At 34.1% G+C, this 25,637-nt stretch overlaps 1 protein-coding gene across 4 annotated transcripts in view; it reads right to left on the minus strand.

Moving 5' to 3' along the window:
* Positions 1–263: 263 nt before the first annotated feature.
* The window catches only part of LOC123312910 (kinesin heavy chain), a 30,866-nt gene continuing 5,492 nt past the window's right edge, over positions 264–25,637 (minus strand). Inside the window, exons 2-14 of one of the 4 annotated variants that reach the window (XM_044897491.1) lie at positions 12,349–12,520; positions 12,106–12,249; positions 11,904–12,047; positions 11,445–11,823; positions 11,037–11,320; positions 10,666–10,982; positions 10,034–10,531; positions 9,817–9,974; positions 9,363–9,464; positions 7,246–7,363; positions 6,888–7,147; positions 4,238–4,446; positions 264–1,730 (exon numbers count right to left, since the gene is read on the minus strand). In XM_044897491.1, coding sequence (XP_044753426.1) covers positions 1,726–1,730; positions 4,238–4,446; positions 6,888–7,147; positions 7,246–7,363; positions 9,363–9,464; positions 9,817–9,974; positions 10,034–10,531; positions 10,666–10,982; positions 11,037–11,320; positions 11,445–11,823; positions 11,904–12,047; positions 12,106–12,249; positions 12,349–12,520 — 2,790 coding nt within the window. In that variant the 3' untranslated portion in view covers positions 264–1,725. Of the gene's footprint in view, positions 1,731–3,760; positions 4,002–4,023; positions 4,187–4,237; positions 4,447–6,887; positions 7,148–7,245; positions 7,364–9,362; positions 9,465–9,816; positions 9,975–10,033; positions 10,532–10,665; positions 10,983–11,036; positions 11,321–11,444; positions 11,824–11,903; positions 12,048–12,105; positions 12,250–12,348; positions 12,521–25,637 lie in introns of those variants that run through there. The other 3 variants (XM_044897488.1, XM_044897489.1, XM_044897490.1) reach the window with 3 other exon arrangements.

Consider the following 25,637-nt stretch of genomic DNA (forward strand, 5'->3'; position numbering starts at 1 on the left):
TTGTAGCCCAATTTACTATTTATGCAAATGCAGTGAGAGGTTCCATTTGTCTCCAGAAAAAAGAAATATTTGTCAAAACTCTTTGAGCCCCTTGTAACAATACCTGATGTCACAACTTTCATTTTATATTCAGTGCTTTCAATTCAATAATAAAAAAACTCTTTTCTATTTTTTTTCCTATATATTGACTGAAATTCTTACTGAACTGAAGACGAATCAAAGGATTAACATCAAAGAGGAGTAAAGGTAGAATAAAAAAAAACTTTTCTCATTTAGTTTATTAGAATATAGTTTCCATGAATCAAATAAATAAACTGTTTTGACTTAAGCATCCACTAAAAAATATTTTGTTACAGCCGACAATTTCTTCTCTTCTTTGAAAAAGACAATTATCTACATAACAAATTGGAACATACAATAAATTAGTCAGAAAAAAATTGGGGAATTTACTAAATGCTTTCTCCAATCTTGAATAATGGGTTGTGCAGGTCTCATAGAAATTGCCAGTTTTAGTTTATATTATAGGCATAAATAAAGGATCCAAAAAACATAGGTTATTCACTATTGAGTCAATAATTATCGAAAATAGCTACCTTGTTAAAAATTCCTCTTTGCGTTTTCAATGAATCAAATTTTTTACAATATATGAATTGCAAGTTCGTTTGGACCCTTTATTTCACTGTCTGCTTACTGAAAATATGATTACCTGATCAGAGACGAGAGAGTGAAAGAGAGACTTATATTTGATCCAGTCAAACCAGTCCTCTTTCTAGAAAACAATGCTAAAAACCAACCTATTAAAATTTATAAATTCATATCTAATCAAAATCTCCAATGGACTGATATAAAAATTCAAGAAATTCAATTCCATATAAGTGACTCCTATGTTGAATGTCACTATTAAATAAAATTAAAAATGTGCTATTCGATTCCAAGAAATGTTCATCTTCAATTATCAAATGAAAATTGTCCAAAATATCCCACAAGTTTCAAAATTTACAAAGCTTTTTACAGATAATTCAATTATATGGGTCCTGAATAATATTAGTTTTTAGTAAATTTCCATAATATTTTGTTATTTTCTAATTGTGTAAGAGACATTTGAAGACAAGCATGTCCGATGAACTTACTATAGTAATATCACTACAATTTGTCATTGTATAACGAAAATTTACTTCAAACCAATATCACTCATCGCCTTCAAAGAAAGCAAATACAAAAGCATTATTAAACTGTTATACCATTGCACGGTACTGGAACATCAACACTGTTTATGGAATAATAATGCACAATTGGAAACACCGTAGGCTAACCAAATATTGCAAAACTTTAGGCATTAATATGCTGTGATTTAAAACACTCAATTGGATATAACTCTGCAGCACCCTAGGCTGAAAAATTCAAAAAGTTGGTATAACAACGAAATGTTCCTTTGAAAATGCCCATCTTTAACCATGAAATTGCATTTATTACTGTACCAAATTCTGAAGTATATTGAAACCCAAAACCAAAATACGTTTTGGTAGGGTAGTTTGTCTGGAACAGTTCGTTATAATATGTTTCTATGAAGTGCACCTTAATTTATTTCTAAGTTAAGCACATAGATTACTGTTTCGTAAACTTTTCAAGTCAATTAAATTTTAAGCAAGTTCATTCATTACTCATCATACAAATATATTTTTTTTTGGTGTAAGATGTTCTTCGATTGATGCAGAAGCGAAGAGATTAATCTGAAACAAAATATGCATCTGAAAATTGAGGAATTACATGTATTCGTCGAAATCTTTACAAGCATTCCAAACAATCTTTCGTTTATTGCATACCCTTGAAATTGCTCAACTCAGTGGCATTTCTTCCGGAAGTTGAGACAAATTTTGTTATTTCAAAAAAAATTTAATTACAGTTTATGGTGGAGTTCCTAAGAACTGAAACGAAGAAAAGAAACCAATCTAATTAGCAGACTGCGATCACCTGAGCGCCATCTTCCAATGAAATTGTTATTTTTTTGTGGCTGTATTCGAATTACATTCATTGTGAACGCTCCCATAGATCCTAGGTCTTAGTTCCTAGGAACTCTGCGTAAACCCACAAGTACAATGTTCAACTCTGTAACTTTTGTCAATAGAACATTATAACAGTTCATTCAAGCTTTACGTCAACTTTGAAGTTTGGGTATGGGTATTACGACTAAACCTTAGTTGAAAATTTTTGGAGAATCCAGAAATGTAAAAAAATATAGAGTGTCCGATTTGAAATAACAAAGTTGTGCTCCTGTGAGTTACGTTTGAGGTACACTGCCCGTAAACGACAAAATTAAGTTTTGCATTGTGAACACTCATGTAAAATTACAAAGTAGGCTCATTGTGAACGAGCGATTAAAGTGGATGGCAACTTATGCCCTAATCTGTTAAAGTTAAATGGTTTCTTGCCCGTCGAAAAATTTCAGATTTCAAGGCTTGTTTATGCTGGCCCGTAACTTCAACCAAGTCTTAGGCAGAAAGGATTGATGAGAAGGACAGTAAGTATTAAAGAATGAGGCCCAAATAAGAAATGTCGATTTCAAAAAGCCATCCTTGTCGATCTAATCAGCTCAACAAATTTGTTGCCTTTTTTTGTCTATATAATCTGCAGTGGATGTAGTAAAATGGTTTGATATAGTCAATGCATTTGTTTTATTTTTGTAGTACTTTAAATTTTTTTAAGGAAAAAGATATGAAAAGATATTTGAAACACGACGTTTTGAAGATAATTCATGAAACATACTTCATTATCATCTGACGGAGGATTGTCCATTGTCTATATCCTTTGCTATATCATGATATACAGTTCAGAAACGTCAAAATATTAACGTTTTGAAATTTCTGAACTAAACCATGTTATATGTGTCAATACTTAGGAAGTATTTTAGTATGAAAAGCAAGAAACATCTCGTCTGTCTAAAAACAAGTTATCTTCACATTCTCACTCAATACACAGATATTTGTTACAAATTTCAGAACTTTATTTCGTCTGAAACTTTGCTCTTCTTTCAAATCTATTGATCAGTCAAATCTCATTTATATCTCAGTCAGTGAAACCGGCTATATTTTGGTAGAGATGTTCAATTACCATTCTCACTGCACAAGAAACTACGACATTTTTAATTTGACTAGAAACAGAACATCTAAACATGAATATTCACCAACTTATCAGGGAAATTACTCTGTGGGTGAAAATCTAAATGTTGATTTACAAGAATAGAGATTTTAGAAGAATAAATAAATTTTCAATAAATTTCAATATTGGACCATTACTTCCTTTTTTTTCTGTATACTGACTTGTCCTGAATTTCATTGTCTGGGAGAATCAATAAATATAATTATTATTCTTCAAAAATGTTTAGAGGGGGGAAATCTTTCAAGTTAATCCTTGAAAAAATCGCATCTTGCTGATGCTGCATCTGTACTTTTATGGTCAGCGAAGTTTGCAAACACAAGTTTCACACCATCAAGTAGGATTTAAAGGAGAGGTAAAGGCAAAAATTGGGTGCAACATGAACTTGAAAAGCACAGTTTGAAGTTTCTGGATACAACAAGCTTGTGCACTATTGGTATGGGAAATATATGAACGAGCGACCTAATAGAAAAACCGCAACAAAAGATTTAATATTTCACCTAAATTCATCGAAGTTCTAAATTTCTCCCTATGTTACAGACAATGCTAAATCAGAATTTTTGTGGAAAAAATTTCAATAAAATAATTTGGAATAGAATCAACCTCATTTTGAATGAAAAATTTAATAAATATAAAATATTACATTAGGAAAAGTAACCTTACTTTACAGAAAACATTTTGTATATATACAATTGAAAATAATCATTTTCAAGGGTTAGAAAATTAGAATAATTATGTGTTAGTATTTTCTCCTCTAGTAAAAACGGTTTTCAAAATGAACGGGAATTTCTTAGCAGCATAACCAAAAGGTATTCGATGATTCACAAACATTTCAGGTTGGTCATCACCTGAAATGATTTCATAACAAACTTTCTTCGGATCCTTTAATTACGGAATGAACAAAATATAAAGTATGAAAAAAACTGCAATTAACCGATTTTCTCTCGTTCCTCTTATGCGGCCATTTTCACCTGACGAACAACTCCAAATTATATTATCTCATCAAAATGTCATAAGAATTGAGAGATCCAAACTATAAAATTATAGTATGAATTCAAGTAATTAAAATATAGTTTTTGCTTACCTCGTTCCCCAATAATGAGCGATTTGCGTTTCTGGGACTCATCCATACTCTTATTGAAGCTCTGGTTGCTGCCTGTGCGAATTATATTATTTCCCCCAATGCCATGCTGACCAGATCTAATCGGCTTGGCAATAGTTGCAGCTGGACCTCTTCTCGCCAGGTTTTTCTGTCTTACAGCTTCTTTTATACGATCTACTTCGTATTGGTACCTTTGAAAGAAACAAAACAGCAAATTGTACAATTGGTCACAACAAGGAAATAAATAAGAACCCGAAAGTTCATTTGATCTGAGGATAAGGTCCTGTTTTTAAATATAAATTTATCAACGCATAGACTTATATTTAAAACAAAGATACGGATTGTCGTAATGACTTAGCTTGGATACTCCTTCGAACGCAGTTTGAGAGTGGTGAACTGAACAAAGCAAGCGCCGATACATTCTCCCTACACCTAAAATGGAATTGCTCTTGCTCTGTAGAGATCACAACCGTGTTCGTAGAGTCGTCCACAACGATTGTGAACTGTACAGAGCAAGCGCAATCCCATTTTAGGTGTAGAGAAAATGTATCGGCGCTTGCTCTGTACAGGGTGGGCAAAATTGGTGATACCTGAACTACATACAACTTTTAACCCCAACGAGATAGAGGAAAATGAATGTACCATTCATGTCGTCTTTTTTTGAGAAACTAATAATGCCATCAAATGCATTACTCTATCTTCTTTTGTTTTTGAGTTATAAGTCAAAATTTGAATTTGGGCCATTTCAACTTTGGTCATTATCTCCGTTTCTGTTTGTGCTAGGATGTTGAATTGAAAACCCAATACAGACACTTTTTTGATAGCAATCCAGTTGCGTACTATGATTTTTTCCTACAGGTTTAATTGCTGAGCTATAATATAAAGTTGTTTTTCTTATGAAAACAGTAGTTTAAAATGACTTACAAAGAATCGCCATTTTTTTACCGTTTCAGAGATATATCATACATCGCCCTCAGTCTTTCTAAGGCATTTTAAACTTCTGTTTTCATAAGAGAAAATACATCTCCATGTTATAGCTCAGCAAATATACCTATTGGGAAAAATTCATAGTACGCCACTGGATTGCTATAAAAAAAGTGTCTGTATAATGTTTTCATTCCAACATCCTAGCTCAAACAGAAACGGATATAATGATCAAAGTTGAAATTTCAATTTTGACTCATAACTCGAAAACAAAAGAAGATAGAGTGATGCAGTTGATAGCATTATTAGTTTCTCGAAAAATGACGACCGTAATGTGCCATGCATTTTCCTCTATCTCATTGGGTTGAAAAAGTTGTAATTCAGATATCACCAATTTTGCCAACCTGTACAGTTCACAACCGTTATGAACCACTCTACGAACTTCATCAAATTTTCAATGTCCTTCATAATAACCGGTCTGTGTAAAACTCCAACAAATCGAATTAAACAAACAAACCTTTAGTTCTAGATCAACTGAGAAAATGGCGACTTTTTTTTAGGGTGTCCCACTAGTGCCGCAGCGGACGATATATGCGTAATCGTCAAAGTTGAGCAAAATTTTTTGATGCAAACTTGAATTACTTCATGAATACCACAACCTAAAAATATTTTCGAATATATCGGGTGTCCCACAAAAGAGAAATGGAGGTTTACTTTAATTTTTCAAATGGGTCACACTACATTCAGAAGTGTTTTTGAATTCTCTGGGAATTCCTGCTTGCTCTTGTATACTTTTCACATATTTTCCTTCAACAGTTTTTGAAATATTTGTTATTTTGCTAAAAAAAAAATGATACTTGTAGAGGCTATGTAATTTAATTATAATTCACGAACCCCTGCACATACCAATAACAGCTTTACATGGATTGAAAGACAAGATTTCAAAAAATCATAGCCAGCTATAATGAAGAAACTCCAGCGTATGAAGTGTCCACAAAATACTATCAACATAACGAATTACAAATCGATTCATCTTAATTTATTCAAATGCAATGCATATGATTGTTTTTCATCATCAAAATAACTTTTCATTTTACTTCACTTTTTGTCAAATGAATAGCTATTTTAATGATGAAAAAAATCATATGAAATCATTTGAAAGAATAAAGATAAATCGATTTGAAATTCGTCATATTGATAGTCTTTTTGTGGACACTTCATACACTGGAGATTCTTTATTATAGCTGGCTATGATTTTTTGAAATCTTGTCTTTCGATCCATGTAAAGCTGTTATTGGTATGGAGTAATTCAAGTTTGCATCAAAAAATTTTTCCAAACTTTGACCGCTACAGTTATGTATATCGTCCGATACGGCACTAGTGGGACAACCTGTATATTAAGGTTGGTTTATGGCTCAGTGTTTATTCCCAATACCAACTTGAATTCCACAACTCAAAATTTTACTGAATGGGCTATTGTCAACATATTTTCTAATTTCCATAGCCGCCTGTGATATCAATGATTCCTAATTCGAGTATGTTTCTTTTTGTAGTCGTAGAAACCAAAAAAATTAAAACACCTAGGATAATATTTCATAAATGGTTCCTTTCAATCGTCGAAGTCAAATTCATCACAAAATATTTCATCATTCATGTTAATTAGTTCAGTTGGGTATAAAGATAGAGGGTGTTATGAATGTGGTCATACCTCTTACGATCCCTCATTGCTCCTTCTTTAGCTTCCTTCAACGCCGTTTCAAGAGCCTTAACTCGTTCCATTGTAGCGCGAAGACGTTTCTCCAGTTTGGGTAACTCACAACGAAGATCTGCATTATCTCTCACTAATTGTTTGTGTACTTTGGTGAGTTGGTCCAAGTTGTTCTCGAGGAATGATATTTTCTGTTTTTGAGCTAACGATCCTCCATCTTCTTCATTGTCTTCTGACGAAAGGTTTTTCTTCATTCTAGCCTGGAACATAATAGAAAGTTTGCAATATAACTTTAATGAACAAATATTTGTTGATATTGGTCCTTTTTTTTCTACACCAGAGTTAAAATAACACTTACCTGGAGGTCTTGTACGAAAAGTTTTCGTAGATTATGTAATGTCTGTAGTTCCTTGGAAACAGTATCTTCAAGGCCTTTGAGATCCTTACGGGCCTGTTCTCGCCTCTCATTGGTGGTGCTGCAGAATACATCCATTTTCAGCAAATTGAAACACGACGCTCACGGACAGTTTGGTTAGGTTTCATTTGATCGTTTCACGACTAATAGTTTTTTTTTTCGAATTTCGATTTTGATACAAAATCACACATTACATCCTATTGCACAAGTGATAATTTCATAATATATCATTTTCACCTATTTTTCTAGGGACTAACAATTTCAACTTTTTTTCTTAATATTCCAATTGAACAATTCAACAGCAGGGTAAAAATATATGCTTTTAAAATATGCATTTTTCTGATTTATACAATATTTTTCCATTTTTATTTACATTTTACATTGTTTTTTTTTTTCTCAACAACACTTATTCATCGAAAGTTTTCCAGAATTTTTCCTAAGGCAATTACTACATGAATTCAACTATTTTCACCTAAACCTTAACACTAATGATACATAGTATTTTAGGTCAAAAGAGAAAGAAATTTCTTGATATTCTGTGATTACGAAAACTGGTAATCTTCAGAAGGTCTTTTCTGACAAAATAAGAAGACATTCAGGAAATAAATTATAAAAGAATTTTTATGGATGAAAACTAATTGAAAATAAAATGATGCAACTGCATTGCTAAATTGTAAATGCATGCAATCTATCATCAATGGACGACTTTAGAAACGCTCGCCAACCTTATACATTTTTTAAAAAACTCTTAGAATTGAAACGTATTTTTTATACTATTTGTGCCTTTGGGTGACGGTTATCATTCAACAATCCGTGGAATTTGTCTGGCTATCAAATCCAAGTGATGATAGAAAATTTAGGTATATTGTATTTTCAAGGAAAGTTTCAACGTTATTTAATCATTTTTCCTGTTTAGTTTTTACATTTAAAGTTTCATCGCAGAATATCTCAACTACTCAAGTGTTTCGTGGTAGTATAAAACAATCTTGTCTCCTCTATGTGAAAACGCTGAAGGCCATTTCGGATCAGCTGACTTCCTGACAGTCCTGTCAAGATCGTCATAACAAAAAATCTCGAAGAACTGACTTTGAAAACACAGTATTAATTTTCACCATATCACTTGGATTTGATAGATGGTACAATTCTAAGGATTGTAAAATGATTCATACAACTGAAAGGCAAAAATACATTAAAAAAAATACGTTTTCATTGAAAAAGTTTTTTCTATTATTTATAATGTTGGCTAACGTTTCTGAACTCGTCCATTGAAATTAATGGAATATAAAATTCAACTTAAAACTTCAAAGAGTTTTGATCAACCACTGACCTATTAGTGTGAATAAAATTTTGGAAGTACTAGCACACTGCCAGGAGTTAATAATTCCTGATTTCAGTCAATCCAAAAAAATAAATCAATTTTTTTTGCCCAAATAAGATGAATAAGTGTAATTTCAAATTATTGAAATGTGCTTGTCATATCATAAAAATAAATCGTTCAAACTATTGTCCTAAGCAAATATCACAAAGATTCGTGAATTTTCAAAATAAAACTCAACCAAACCATGTCGTGTTTAAAAATTTTCGAAAAATAATAAGATAAATAAAAAAAAAATGAGATCGAAATGACTTAAAGAATCCGAGATTCATAGTAATACTTTCAAACTAATTTATCACAAATGCAATTTCTTTAATTTGGGGGGTCATAAAGATTTTTTCAAACAACAATCAAAAATTGCTGAGGACACCTATGTGTGACCAATAATAACGTAAGTGAAATGAACAGATGCAAATGAAACGTATGAACGTGAAAGATAGACATTGGGCAATGATATGTTTCTGACATTTTAGTCAGATTGTTTTCTGATTCTTTCTCGAATTTCGACTTATGATTGGCGGCAAACTTTTTGTACTTATTCAATTCATTTTTGAAAGGGATGAATTCCTCCCATTTAGGATGAGTATTTTTAGGAGAAAGGGGATCGTTGAACCGAGAATTGGGAAAGGCTATTTTTTTTGGAGAAAGGATTGAGCGTTTAATAAAAAATTCATCGTCTACTGACATGAGTTCCTGCAGTTTCTGTGATTTTTCTGTTTCTTCACTTTTAAGCCTGTCATATTCGGCTTGAAGTTGCTGCTGGGCCAGGATGAGTTTCTGATTGGAGCTGAAAATCAAGATCAATATTTGAGAATGCTGAAATATCTTGCATCCACGATCAATGCATATGGTGATCATAATCGAACATTCTTAAATCACTTGTGGTTAATGAACCATTATTAACTGATTGTCCATCATTCTTCATGATCACAACCACAGACAAAGACTCAACATACGTATATTGCTATATAGCAATAATGAAATGTCAGAAGTTGCCATAGCTAATATTAAGATATTAAAATGAAGCAGATTATACTGAAATTGAGGTGAATATTTTACAGATAATCTTTTCACAAGCATGGATCAAGCACAGTATTATATTCGCATATAACGGCTATGAAAATAAGTATTATGCTTACTCTTTGATATCATTGAGATTTTCTTGCTTCTCAGCGATTTCATCTCTTAAAGTAGCCACTTGTTTCTGATGTGCTATTCTTAGTTGATCCATTTGCTGTTCAAGTGCTAACCTCAATTCATTGGCTTCTTTTTTCTCACTTTCAGAAGCGCTGGAAACCTAAAGAAGAAAAAATCATAATTAATATTTCCGCTATAAAACACCGAGACTGAACAAACCTGCTCAGCAGCTTTCAATTTAGCGCATTCTTCCCTTAAAGCGTCAATGTTTTCCTCCAACATCCTCTTCTTGTTTTCGGACTCCCTCATCGACTCCTGCAAGCTCTTCATCCTAGCTTCATGCTGAGATATCAGAAGTTTACATTCACTCAGTTCTTTTTCATATTCGGTAACTTTTCTATTACTGTCTTGTTCCTTGTTTTCGATATCTTGAAGTCTCTGTATCATGTTCGTGACCTCATTCTTCATTCTTGTGATGTACAATCTTGCGACAGTGAATTCCTCCTCTAATTTCGTTGGTTCTGTAGAAATTTTCAGGTCAGCAACATCACCTCCAACGGAAGAGCCAATTTCACCAAGTTCTTTGAGGATATTGCCAAACATTTCTGACAACCTCTTTTTCTGGTGGTTACTGAGATCTTTCAACTGTTGAAGTTCAGTTGTTGTGTTGTTCAAGGATGTTTGCTTCTGCATTAGTTCTTCAGAAAGAGCTTCAACCTGGAAAAAAGTTAAACTATATCATCTATTTAATTCTTCTTCATCGATAGATTCAAAATTGCGAACTGTAGCGAACCCAGAACAATTTTCTTGAAAGATTTTAATAATTCAAAAACGGTTTTTTCTATATGTACCTCTTTGTTTTTAGAATCGACTTCCTGAGTCTTCTGATCATAATTTACAGCCAATTCCTCCAGAGCTTGAAGAACTTCTTTCACTTCATCCTTAGCGCTTTCGTTCTCTTGTTGAATCCTATTCATTTCTAATTGAAGGGCTTCGTAATCTCTTCTTGTGCTCGCAATGAGTTCATCCTGTTCCACAATCTGTTCCTTCAGTTTTTCAACGTACTGGCTCTGTTGATTTATTTCTTCGTCCTTCTCGTCCAACTGTTGGTATAACCTTTCACGCTCAAGCTCCAACTTTTGCCTCTCCTCTATTCCAAGTGTGGAACCTGAAATTCGTTCTAATTATAAAACGATTCGTATAAACATTTCGCTGAACAAACCAATCATAAGAGCTGGTGTGGCAGGTACTGGACCAGCTGTCTCGATTACTGTGCTTTCCTCCATTGCAGAAACGGGAGTAGCAGCCTCAGATGGATCATTAAGATTGACTTGGTCCTCAATTCTGACAGTCTCGCCAGATCTCCAAAGACTGATTTCTTTCTCCAGCTTCTCGCATATTCCCTTAAGCCGAGCAACTTTTTCCTTTTCTCTTTCATATCTTCGCTTCCATTCTTCTGCTGTCAATTCTTCATTCACACAAACCACATTCTTGACAGTCTTGGCTCTGTAAATAAAAAAAAACAGTCACTACAAGTGAGATATCACTGCAACCTTCTAAATAATAATTGCAGGAGTTTTTTAGCGATTTTGAATCACTCCATGTCAGAGTGCCTGAAATAATTAATTACCTTTTACCAAATTCAAGTGTAGATTTAGTTTCTGCTTCGTTGAAACTAGCTGGAGAGCAGCAAATCACAATGGTCGTTCTTGCATTACCACCAAGGGATTCCTGAAGAATCCTGGTCAATTTGGAGTCACGATAGGGTATGTGTGTTTTGTTTCCGTCGGCCAGTGCACTTATCACATTTCCAAGTGCAGAAAGAGATTTGTTAATATTCTTAGCTTCATCCAATACAGTACCTTCTGCACCTGTCTTTGATACTTTTTCGGAACCAGCAAGATCTACCAGGTAAAGTTTACCTGATAATTTCTTCTGGTTCTCTAGGTTTTCTTGTTTCACATTGATGAGAAATACTGAATGAGATCTAGAAGAATGTTCATTCATATCTGTAAAAAAATTTAGGATTATGGAGGATTTGTATCAAGCAAAAAAATTTGAAGAAGAGGGGCGTAATCTGTATACTCACTTGTTACGGCTATATGTCTGTTAGATTTTCCATCGGAAATGGCAGCAAAAACTTCTTCAGGACTTGCAACAAACCGTTCTGTTGCACCTTTGACATATGGAACTCTGTTTTTGTCTTCATGTACACTCAAGTTTATTTTTGAAACTAAAAAATTATAATTTCAATATAAAATACCCAAGATCGAATAAATTAATCAACTCACCATCTAGTAAGTCCCTAATTTTATCCATATATATTTCAAAGTAAGATACTTTAATGTGGAACTCTAAATTTTCTTCCATTGCATAGATGTGATTGAATATATCATTTACAATTCTAGGAATTATACCTTGTTTTTGAGGATCGCCTGGAAAAATATTCATGCAGAAATTCTTTGGAAATGAGTGTAATAGTTGGTGTCCTCAATTATGTGGAAAACAGGGTTTGATTGAAGATATCAACTCACCTAAGACACCCTCCATGGTATGTGTTTTACCCGAAGAGGTTTGTCCATAGGCAAATATTGTACCGTTGTAACCAGCAAGCACATCTGATACAATGCTTTTAGCTGCTTCATTGTATACTTTTTCTTGTGTAGCATTCGGTTTGAAAACTTTGTCGAAGAGATATACTTTACCCTGCAACAAAATGAATGTGTGAAGATTTTCAGAAATCGTGTGAATGATATTTTTTACATAGAAGCAACCGAAAGTCTTACAATACCGCTTTGATTTTTCAAAAATCAAAATGAAATACATTGATAACTTCTAACTGCTACTAGCTGTGACTCATTTGAATCGATTAAATTAATGAATTCAATAAAGAAAAAAGTTTTTACTCTTGATATTTTTTCTAGAGCTAAAATAGAACCAGTTTTTTTTTATCTGAAGTTGAAATTCATTTCCAAGAGCCGCATTTTACTCGTTTCATGTGATGTTAATCTGTCATTGAATAAAAATCTATAGCATGAGAACAATTTCTAACCTTGAGTACCTAAATTGATATTATACAAAGTAGAATGAAATTTCAGTTCAATGCAATTATCACATTAGAAATTATCACTACTACAAAAAACCTATCCTAGCAATCAATCGCAATTTTCAAAACAATAGCACAATTTTAAATGGACCATTCCAGAAGCAGGTAATGAGATCGACCTTGCCACAGAGAAGCGAATTCAAACTACGTTATTTGAATTATTATTGTTAAGTAGACATAATCACAGGTGTCTTTACGAATTCGTGAATGTTATAAATCCATCCTTGCTTGGATATTTTTTGTATAATCCATGTATTTGACTGTATTCAGTTTATACACTGCCTGAAGAGTATTATTATAATTATTATTATTCAAGATGTATGTTAGTTTCATTCTCTGAAATAAGTGATAATTTTCATTTCATGTGCTTCGTATTATCTATTGAAACAAGCGGTTTCAATGGAACATCACACTATATACCTGACATAAAGAATGTTTCCTTACAATTATCTTTCCAAATTTAACCTACAGAGAAGAGCCAAAAAAACATGTACTAAGTGAAATGAATTCATGTTTGAAACTGACAAGAAATGCAACTCAGAAAAAGCTGAACGCTTGAATTAATCTGTGAATCTGTGATCATCTTCATTTACATCCATGTACAATGGACTATATGATGACTCACTTTAACTAAATTAGCAGGGCTGAATTCCAAAGTGAATAAAGCCGTCTAAAAAAGAACCCGATCATTGCTGCCTCGCTTGTTTTAATGTTTCCTGCTTGTTACAAATTTATCTTGCATTTCTAAGCGTCCAAGAAATTTCCAAGAACTCATTTATGGGATGCTCCTCTGATGCATATTACATGTTGACAATTCTATGTTTGCGACGCGTGGAAATCCTCCCTTGGCATATTGAATTATTTTGGGAGTGAAAATAGCATGAAAGTCTGTTCGGCATGACTATTCGAAAAAAGAATTTTCAGGGCTCCGACACATGATGATTTGAAAGATATTCCATATTGTATAGAAATAACCAATTTTTTGTGATTAAAGGGCTATTTGGCCCCACGTTTCCATAGGAAATACATATTACTGATTTTGGAAAAGGAATGACCTTCGGCATTTTTGGAGCAATGAGAAGAGATGATAGATTTTACCAAATCTATTCAAGACAATCTCGGACAAGGTTCTGAGTTATTCAGCTTAAACGGGAAACTCCTCAAAACTGCAGCATTCTTTAGAATTTTTCCAGAATAGGGAATACTCCTTGTGAGGAAAATGATGTATTTTTTATGCAATATCTTTGAAACGTCACATTTTGAAATAACCATTTCGACCGTTTCCCAAAAAAATTATTTTAAGTAGGTAGGTACTTAAAAATGAAAAATTAAAATGGGTATTTAAAATTTCAAGCGTTTCGTTTCTATTGCACAAGTAGGCAACATCGACTGAAATATGCGTTGATAATAAAGGACAACAAATACACTATCTAGATGAGATAGACAAAGATGGCTGTCTATGAAGTCTGCGAAGAACGAGGAAGGTCGTAAAATTTTAAGGGAACTCACCAGTGAGTACCTGCCTTATGATGGTTGTAAATAACAGCAGTTATTTTATAAACAAGTCATTGCTCTTTTCATTTTCTAGTGGGCGCAGTTGCCAAATCGTAAACTAGAAACGAAGCGAATAAAATTTTAAAACCTCATATTTGAAGAATGATTTTGAATAGTTTCCGCGCTGCATTGGAAAAATTCATGAATGAAACTCATAATTATTCAGTTTAAACTTGCATATGCCGTGATAAACCAAATTGAGGAGAATTCCCCATTCGACTTCTATATGTTCATTGTACAGGGTCTTTTTGAATGATTGTAACATTGCAGTGGATTGTAAGGCGCCGTATAGTAACAAATATTACAATTTCAAAACACTGATCATTATATAATTTTCATCTATTACTGAAATTTCTGGAACACTCCGTTTCCAAAACTGTAAAAATGATTGATATCTGCAAAATAAAACCGTCCACTGAGATATCACAACAATAAATTAAAAAGACAGTGAACTACCATTTAGGTCCAAATCGATAGGAATGAATATTCAAGAATATAATGTGATAGATGCAGCGCATAATTTCTCATGGATGTGTGTCAATGGCCATTAATAACACCTCATTCACACAACGAGAGATATCAATACGGAAGGCAATATCGATGCCGAAAACGGCATGGAATAGACCAGAATGCCCAGGTCGAATAGGGATGGGAAACGCAATAATATCGATGAAGCGCAACCATCAAACGTCAATGTGCTACAGGGTAAGCAGAAACTAATGGAACAAAATTTGGTCATAGATTCTCAAGGCAAAAAATAGGGAACCCCTGGAGGGTAGACTACACAACATACTTGGGCGCGAAATTAAAATTTCGTTTAGCTTCCTTGATTTTGCCATTTTCCTAAGCAACTTTTCCCGAAGTTTTCTTCCGTTAAAACCATCTACAATGTATGAGGAATGTTTTAAAGAAAAAATGAATAAAATCGGTTCAGCCGTTTTTACGTGATGCGATGACAACGCAAAACAGGGCTCCATTTTTGGATTTTGAGGAGTTTGTCATGCACCTACTATTGGAAAAGGTTCCATGGGAAAGAGATCTCGAATATCCAGACGGCATCGATGCAAACACGTCGATGTTTTTCGTCCATCCTTAAAGGCAGAGGCGTATTTGTCGAGGCCCTGGCTGGCAGTAACTAATCGATATCACGGCACCTAGACGTCTTGCCGTGTAACCCCTGTTTCCGTATAAATTTGAAACGAAGCTGGCGGAATCGAATAACGTGTAAGGAATTCCGTAAATGAGGAAAATGCGGAAATACTCCTTCAGTTAGAAGGAGTTAGTGTGCAGCGATTGCTAGAAACGTTGTGAAGATCACGAATTAAGTTTCCTAATTCAAAGCGTACTTAGTTTTAAAAACAGCCTGGAACCTTAGATCCGATTTGAATAAGAAAATATATGTTCCAAAAACTTGTGTTAACAGTTTTGATATCACAAGTAATCTAACTGAAGACCAGGTTCATCATTATGAAATTAATATACATTTTATTCCAGTATAGACTATATCGCAGAGGTTTTTATCCATCTGATTACATTTTGATGTTTATGTTCATTACCCAAGATAGTGGAATAGTACGGGAAAAACAAAACTTATAACTGTTACTGTATTTAGACATGTAAATTTCGAAAAAAGGGTTAGACCTTTATACGGTATTATTCGTTACGTAAGATAAAGTTTGGTAAAAAATCTTATTTCCTCTTATCATCAGCTCATTAGGTTAAAAATTAACAAACGAACGTAATATACAAGATACGCTGGAAATGAAATTGAAACTGGAAATTAATTTTGTCCTAATAATACGGGATTTTTATGAATGATCTTAACTGTTGCTGATCCAAAGTTGTTCAGGAGGGAGAGGGGGTGTAATGAATATAAAAATTCTCATATAAGAAAAGTTAAATACGAAGATATTTCCAATGGGCATATGAAATAATGAAAATCGGTGTGCGACATAGATAATATGATTCTAGTAAAAATTATCTGCTCATAATTGAAAATACCAGCATATAATTAATAAATGAAAAGACTATTGTGGAGTTCAGTATGAAGACGAACTGCACTAAATATGCTTTATATTTCATTGTAGGTACATCTTTCATTAACTTTCTTCATATGCAAAAAAAATAATTATTATATAATAACATATATTACAAAATGGTACATTCTTCTAAGAACAACATACTTATATCACAAAAATAAAACATTTCTGGAAGAGTAATCGAAACAAACAATATTCTATCAATGAAAAAAGTTTAGCAGAATATGTGGCAATCCTACAGCTCACAATCAGAAATAATTATGTATAGGTACTATACAGAGCAACTGAAAAGTATCGCACAAAATAAATATCTTTGGTATTTAATATTTTGTACCCTATCAGAGAGGGCAATAATTTCTTGTCAGAAATGGATAGACCTTGTGTTGCTTAGACCCGTTTGCACCAAACGCACTTAGTGTCAAGTGTCCCTTAAAATGAACCCTTAACTTAAATTACGTTGCACCAACTGTTAAGTGACATTTAAATAAAGCTCTCCTTAAATTTACACTTAGGTATTTAAGAGCGGGATTCTGACCTAAAATAATTTGTTGAACTGGCTGCAGAACTTCCCATTTTTGATGGATTTTGAAAATTGAATGAATTCATTATTGAATATCAAGCCTTTTCTATTGCCTTTATTGTTATGCCATCAGTCTTTAAATTTTCAATTTTGTGTCACAAACCATACTATAGTTAGCAACAAACTCTTTTCTTATATTGAGAAGTTGAGTGCTCTTTGTAGATTACCACCACTTGCCACCTTACAAAGAAAGTGTTGTACTTATATAAACTTAGGTACCCTTTATTTGACAATCCTTGACTGACTGACAGGACAATTAAGTCAGGTTAATGAAATGACAACGATCATCGGAAACCGGCCAACCAACGAAATAGCTTTATTGGACTAGGATGAAGTTGCACGAAAATAAAAAACAGAAATATCACTAGATATAAAAACTTAAGGGCCCCTTACTTAAGATTCTGTTAAGCAACAGTCGTGCAACTGGGAATAAAATTAAGCGTCCATTAACTTTAAACGACACTTAGTTAAGTACTCGTTTTAAGGGGTATTGGCGCAAACAGGCCTTAGTGTTAAGTGTATCTTAAAATGAACCCTTAGCTCAAATTACGTTACACCAGCTGTTAACTGACATTTAAATGGCTAAAGCTAACCTTAAATTTAAGTGATCCTCTAATGACCACTCAAATATTTGAGGGCGGGATTCTAACCTAAAATAATTTGTTAAACTGGCTGCAGAACTTCCCATTTTTTATGGATTTTGAGACTTGAATTAATTTATTACTGAATACCAAGCCTTTTCTTTTGCCTTTATTGTATTGCACAGTCATGCAACTGGGAATAAAATTAAGCGTCCATTAACTTTAAACGACACTTAGTTAAGTACTCCTCTTAAAGGCTACTGGTGCAAACGGGCATAGAAAATCAAAAAAAAAATATCACATCCTACTTCACGACGAATTCGGGATCGAGTTTCTACTTCTTCGTGAATTGCCTCAAAATTGCGAGAAAATCCATAAAATGTGGCCTCTCGTTTTCACGGAGTCACATACAATGACCCAGAAATACCCGAAACGTAATATATATGTGAAGGATTGATTGTTTTTTGTAAACCCTTCAGAATCAAATAAAAGTGTACAAAGTAAAGAAAATTGACATTTTCCTAAATGAATTTCATTCCTGACAAACATCGATGATCAGATAAAACTACGATATTTTGACAACCGATGTCAGATTGTGTTAATGTCACTTTTGACGGAAGTACGGTTGGCAGCAATCATAGAGCGGGGGAGGCAAGGGGGGAAAATTGGCTGATTTAGGGGGTTCGTTAAATAGTCTATTTGGCCAAGCCGCTACGTCTCGCCGGTCACCAACCAAAATAAACGAAAGTCGGATAATGGGACCAAAGTAACAATCTGTCCTGAGTCAGATGGGAAACGAGAGAAAAAGCTTAAGAAAAGATTTTTAAGGTTTACCAAACGCAAATGTATACAAATTATTGATGTTCAATGATGCAAATCCAATTTGACAAAAGTGAGGTTAAAACTGATCACGGACAGGGGTGGGCACATAGACATATAGACAAGGACTGTGCCTTCTCTTTATATCTATGCATGAAATATTGTCAAAAAAGTGACAGAGAGAAACGCACGTCGGGCATGGAGTTGACTTTTTCTAGAATTTTGATTGGTCCACACTCACCTCTATGTGAACAAAAAAGAGAGAGGTAAATGCCCGACGATCATTTCTCTCTTTCTATAAAAAAGGCATTTTCATACTGACATTGCTCAGTTCATGTCTCTATGTCTATGGGTGGGCAATACCGATTCGACTCATAGAGCAAAGATTAGTGTTTGTGGCCTCGGTATTTCTGAAATTTAATTATGATTTTTAAGGCAAATCGGTCACAAAAGGTTTATCTCCTGGCCTTCCAGTTCAATGCAAATTTGGAATATCGAAAAACTCCCCCATCCGCCGAGCGAATTTAGATCGAGTACGCTGACTCGACGTTCGTCTTAACACTAGAATTCCGAAGGCGTTTTTTCTTCCCGTCTCTCGAATCACCGTGACGGTATTCGTAACGCACTAATTCAAACGTAGGAAAAAATCGTTAGATGTATGTAACCTACATAATTAATGAAGAAGCATTTCGTCGAGAATGGGCAGCGTAATGGTCTAGAGGCGGCAATATAAACTTTTATTCGACCGACTCGAGCGGTTCAGTACCGCAATCTTCATTATCTTAAGGCGGGATGATAAAAACCCATCCGATGAGGCGTGAAAGACGCTCTTTTTGCGTCGTTTTCAATTTCACATCTTGATCCTCATTTTTGATAGAGAACGGGATCCGCTAGGCGATGATGGACTGAATTGTTTCAGTTCCTATTTAACCAGTAGTTAAAGGATGTTGCGAGCTTGTTAATGGCTTGATAAATGGCATTTTGCATCTCGTTTTATAACTGACCAACTTTCCAGACCACTTCAGAAACATTATACGAACCCGGTTTTAGCGATTCGAAGAAATCGACCACAGTTTTCTCACCGGTCCAAAATAGAAAATGTATATCTCTGAATTTCCATGCCTCATTATCAAGATTCGCTAGGGAGGACTACTTAAATATACAAGATGAGTGTTTGACTTATTCATATATTTTAACAGAATATTTCCATTTACCATTTTTCCTATTCGGCTAGGTTGAAAAGATACAGGCTGTTGAAATGATACAAAAATCTAATTTTAAGTAACATCTCACCAAAGATTTTATCCGGTGGAATGATTTTTACAATGTAGTTTCTCATTAATTTGACAAATCTTCTCCGAACACAAAATTCCTTGTTGATCTTCCAATTTCTTCATTGTGGCTATTACATAGCGGACGATTTTGAAGAATGAAAATATTCTTCATATTTTTTCGTATAATGCGACATTTTCGAGTAATTTAATGAAAAAATTAAAAATATCTGTAAAATTCAAAAAATTGAGTACTTTGGCCCAATGTAATATGTCTCAAATCATGGTGTACGCACTCGTCAATTTTTTAATGCAATGACATTTGACCAAATCTCTGCAACTGTGTTTGAAAGATCCAGAGATGTTTAGTGTCAAAGATTCAGCTTCTTATTCCGAAGGGAATTTTGTTTTTCCAGTGCTCATCATGAAAACAGCTATATACAGGGTGGCAAAATTCGTTGTCCACTGAGGGGATCTCGAGAAATTATAAGAGCATGAAGAAAACGGATGACACATTTCCGAGCTCTTTTTCAGAGAAACATGGTGAAAACCGTAGCCTTCTATGATTTTTCGTTTTTGAGTTATTAGAAAAAAATTAGATTTTGACGATTTCGAAAAGTTCTCATATATTTTTTGTCTTTGAAGTTACAGATCTGAAACTTGAACCTTCTTAGGCACTTTTATACGTAGAACCTACTGAGTTTTTATTACAAATTCAATAAAGGTTTGCGTTTAAAATAACGAAAATTCGCCTAATGATTCGAAATGAAAAAATATTTTGAGCTCGGCAGTGGATTCTACATGATGGTTCTAAATTTGGCAAAAAAAATTAATTGAATTGTCGATGAACTTTTACTTGTGAATATTGTTGATATCAATATCGAGTGGATATAAAAACTGCACTAATGATAAATTGTTCTTTATAATCACGAACGGTTCCTCATTCGTCGCGATAAAAATAATAAATTCCCATGGAAACATTAGAAATTATCATATTTTTCCTGGTAACTCTTCTCGTTGCAATTTGTCGTTTGTATACTTTCATTTAGCTCTTAATTGCAAAATATGTTTGAGCTCGGTATTTGGATTCAGCTGAACAAAAATATTAATCATATTCGTATGTTATATTATAACTCATTTGGATTACCATTTCACAAAGAATAATTGGAGAAACTCAATTAATTTTTCAATATTCCAAACACAATTCTAAATCTCATTGTTATCATTGCCCCCAAGCAACGACAATTATCCATTTTCACTGGCTGATCCACAGCTCAAAAACATTCGCAATTTTACAGAGAACCTCCTACAAGAAAGCAGATTCATAGCGTTCAATGGAGAGAAAGTATCAATATCCTGCAATCTCTCATCTTTATTGTACATAAAGCATTATAATCAGGACTTGAACAACAGAACAAACATCAATCTGCACCTTTAGTCAACATTAATTTTATTTTCAAAGAAAGGGCGAATAATGGAAGTATGACGAATGGATTATTGTGGAGTTATTTCTGTCGGACACAACCGTCAGTCGGTTAAATTTAATCATTACGTTATCAGACACACATCGACATTTTTAATCTACGCGAAATCCACACCGGACTCCACATCTTTCACTCGAAATATGCAAAGGTAACAAGTTGAATGAAACCGAGCTGAATTTAATAAAAATGAAAAAGACGATGACTTTATTCTAGGATTTCATTTTCATTATTTTAGATGTAATTCTCATCAGGAATTGATATTGACCAACATTGGATTCTATTATCAATTAGAATATCAATATTTTCAATTAATTATTTGCGATAACATTATATAGGGCGAGTCTTTGACTTGTATATATATATATATATATATATATACATTTAACAGTAGATTCTTGAGGTCAAAAGAAACACTTTTTTCCTATTCGGCTCGGTTGAAAGTTGAAAATCCATACAAAGTGTAATTTTCAGTTGCATCTCACAAAATATTTCATCGAATGGAACGATTTTTCGGAATATAGTCTTTCATTGATTCCATGCACATCTTATTACCATGGCAGGAAGACCTAGGTCGTTAGCCCTTTGAAATATTGCCAGCATTTTATAGAAAGAGAGATCGTTGGGCCATTACCTGTCTCTTTAGTGTTCACATAGAGATGAGTGAGGACCATTCAAAATTCTAGAAAAAGGCAACTGCATGCCCGATGTTCAGTTTCTCTCTGTCACTTTTTGACCATATTTCATGCGTAGATAGAAAGGGAAGGCACAGTCCATGTCTCTATGTCTATGTTCTGAAGGGAATTTTATTGTTATTATAGTTAATAGGTTAAACGGGTTATGTTGTAATCTGGTTACTCTAGAAGTACATGTGCACATGCCTCTTCACGAAAAATTGAGGATCTATTAGTTCACCCTTGCCTTCTCACCCTTGCACAGCCACCATGCATGCTTAAACAGCATCTGGATTAGTCACTAAAGAGTCTAAAGACCATTCAAGATCCAAGTTCAGCCATTCTCTGCACCAAGTCAGTCGATCACTTCAGTGTCAAGGATTGAAAGGTTCGACAAACTGAGGGCACCCAACTGAATTTAGCACACGCTGTACAACATCTTCCTCATTAAAATAAAAACGACCTATCCCAGCAGATTGTCAACAAAAAACCTCGCAAAAAACTCTCTTTCATCATGATATTTTTTAATGCCTGAAAATGTATCGCTTAAGTATTATTTTCAAACGTCAACGAACAGAAATCTTTACCATGTCGAAAAACTAGGACATTTTTCTTTTCGAAGACCTGACTATGGAAGTTGAATACCTTCAATCCTACAAGGGGTTGCTACCACTAAAGCAACTTTATAAGAAAAAGATGTAGAAGCTACCGCAATATACAGTTAATGAGTTCTTTATAGTGGTGTTACTTCATTGTCTGTATAATTGTTAGGTACTTCTGCCACTTTTTACCTATTCAGGGTCAGGATTTTTAAATGTCTGTTGGATAATAATCTGTAAAATCGACCGATAAAATCTTTGGATTTCTTTCGAATATTCAGTAATGTCGCATAAGTTAGGGCAAGTTAAGAGTGCCAACCCCTTCGTAGGTGAAAGGTAGAAATATTTTATTACAAAAGTCATGAGCTGGACAGATTGATCAGCCAGTTCAGGCATATGTTTCTTACTACAACTGTCGTAGGTGTGGCTATACCTACTTAGGGGTTGAAACTTCAAGATGGTGAAAGTCACCAAAATTTCTCTTCCTTGCACAGTCGACCTGCTACGTCATTTTTGTAATATTTCTTCTTTTTTCTACAAAATAGGATCTACAGGGTGGGCAAAATTGGTGATACCTGAACTACAACTTTTTAACCCAACGAGATACAGGAAAATGAATGTACCATTCATGTCGTATTTTTTCGAGAAACTAATAATGCCATCAACTTCATTTCTCTATCTTCTTTTTTTTTGAGTTATAGGCCAAAATTTAAATTTGGGTGATTTCAACTTTGGTCATTATCTCCGTTTCTGTTCGTGCTAGGATGTTGAAATGAAAACATTATACAGACACTTTGATAGCAATCCAGTGGCGTACTATGATTTTTCCTACAGGTTTATTTGCTGAGCTATAAAAGAAAGTTGTGTTTTTTCTTATGAAAACAGTAGTTTAAAATGACTTAGAAAGAATCGCCATTTTTTTACCGTTTCAGAAATATATCATACTTCGCCCCAGTCTTTTTCAGTTATTTTTAACTACTGTTTTCATAAGAAAAAATACATCTTTATGTTATAGCTCAGCAAATATACCTGTTGGAAAAAATCATAGTACGCCACTAGATTGCTATCAAAAAAGTGTCTCTATAATGTTTTCATTTCAAAATCCTAGCTTAAACAGAAACGGAGATAATGACCAAAGTTGAAATCACCCAAATTTAAATTTTGGCCTATAACTCAAAAAAAAAGAAGATAGAGGAATGCAGTTGATGGCATTATTAGTTTCTCGAAAAAAGACGACCGTATTGTGCCATGCCTTTTCCTCTATCTCGTTGGGTTGAAAAAGTTGTAATTCAGGTATCACCAATTTTGCCCACCCTGCACATCGTTTTGAGTACTGCACTCAGTAATTTCAGATACATATATACATGGGGGTGATCTGACGCCCCAGTTAATAGATCTTTTTTTTCAATAAGTAATATAGGTGAAAGAAATATCTTGATTTTGAGCCTCTACCAACGTAAACATGTAGAAAATTTATTCGAGGGAAAATATTGGAAATATTTCTTCGCTATTACTGATTATGGTCAGTGGCAGGAACATCCATTAAGATTTAATGCACCATTAAAACTTGTAGGAAAAAATGGAGAATTACAATTGTAATAGAACATCAAATTTTAACGGACTTTCCTGCAACTGGGCGTATTGTATGACACCCAATTTTTGAACCACAATCTATAAATCAAACGAATATCTATTCGTATGAAACTCTCGTAAACATTTCAAAAATGCTACTTTTGTCAGTATTAACAGCCAATGGCAATGGAGACCACCTTGTAAATTTCCGTAACCACCTCTCACTCTAATAAAATGCGCAAACAGCTTCATCCTCCCAGGGAAAATGAAACAAGAGACCACCCTCCCCGGCCCGAAACGTAGACGGCGTTAGTGCATCATTTTCCTTTCCATTCGGAAAAACCGATCGCGGCGCAAAGCGACGGCTGTTCAAGTCGCTCTCCCGGCATTTCCCCCAGTCCTTGATCAATATACTCCCAGAGTCCTTGACCGTCCGCAATTCGTTCTTCATTTGTTTTCATCCGCGTTGGAAGGGTGGCGACGGGCCGTAAAAAAAACAAAGACATCGGACAAAAATAGAATCTCATTTCTCCGATACAGGCGCGATCACAACACAGCTGATATGGGGGTCGGAACTCAAGAGAATTTGTTGCAGCGAATGAAAACTCGCATTTGCAACTTTTCATTTATATGATAGTTCGAATGTCTGGAGGTAAATATAAGCTGAAAAATAAAGGGCATGCAGACAATAATTGAATGGGGAATTCTCCTCAATTTGGGTTATCCCAGCATATGCATGTGCAAACTGAATAATTATGAGCTTCATTCATGAATTTTTCAAAAGCACCGCGGAAACTATTGAGAATCATTCTTCAAATATGAGGTTTTAAGATTTAAATCGCTTCGTTTCTAGTTTACGATTTGGAACAGCGCCTACTAGAAAATAAAAAGAACAATGGCTTGCTTAAAAAAGCCAGCTGTTGATTTACAGCCATCATAAGGCGCATACTCACAGGCGAGCTTCAACAACAACTGGCTATAAAAATCCCATAAAATTTTACGATCTTCCTCGTTCGTCGCAGACAACCATCTTTGTCTATATCATCAAGATAGTGTATTCGTTGTCCTTTATTATCAAGACATATTTCAGTAGATGTTGCCAATTTGTGCAATAGAAACAAAACGCTTTAAATTTTTGATACCCATTTTTATTTTTCATTTTTAAGTACTTGAAATAATTTCTTTTGGGAAACGGTTGAAATGGTTATTTCAAAATGTGACGTTTCAAAGATATTTCATGAAAAATACATCATTCTCGACAGAAGGAGTATTCCCTATTCTGGTAGATCAGTGCGCTCTGCCAACCGGTAATCAGGGATCGTGGGTTCGAGCCCTGTTTGGGGAGTTGTTTTTTTCCAAAATTCAATAATAGGTAATACTCCTTTTGACGAAAATGATGTATTTTTTATGAAATATTTTTGAAACGTCCCCAACGTTTCCCAAAAAAAATTATTTCAAGTACTTAAAAATGAAAAATAAATTTAAAGCGTTTCGGTTCTATTGCACAAGTTGGCAACATCGACTGAAATATGCCTTGATAATAAAGG

The sequence above is a fragment of the Coccinella septempunctata genome, chromosome 5 (assembly GCF_907165205.1).
Source record: "Coccinella septempunctata chromosome 5, icCocSept1.1, whole genome shotgun sequence".
Lineage (NCBI taxonomy): Eukaryota > Metazoa > Arthropoda > Insecta > Coleoptera > Coccinellidae > Coccinella > Coccinella septempunctata.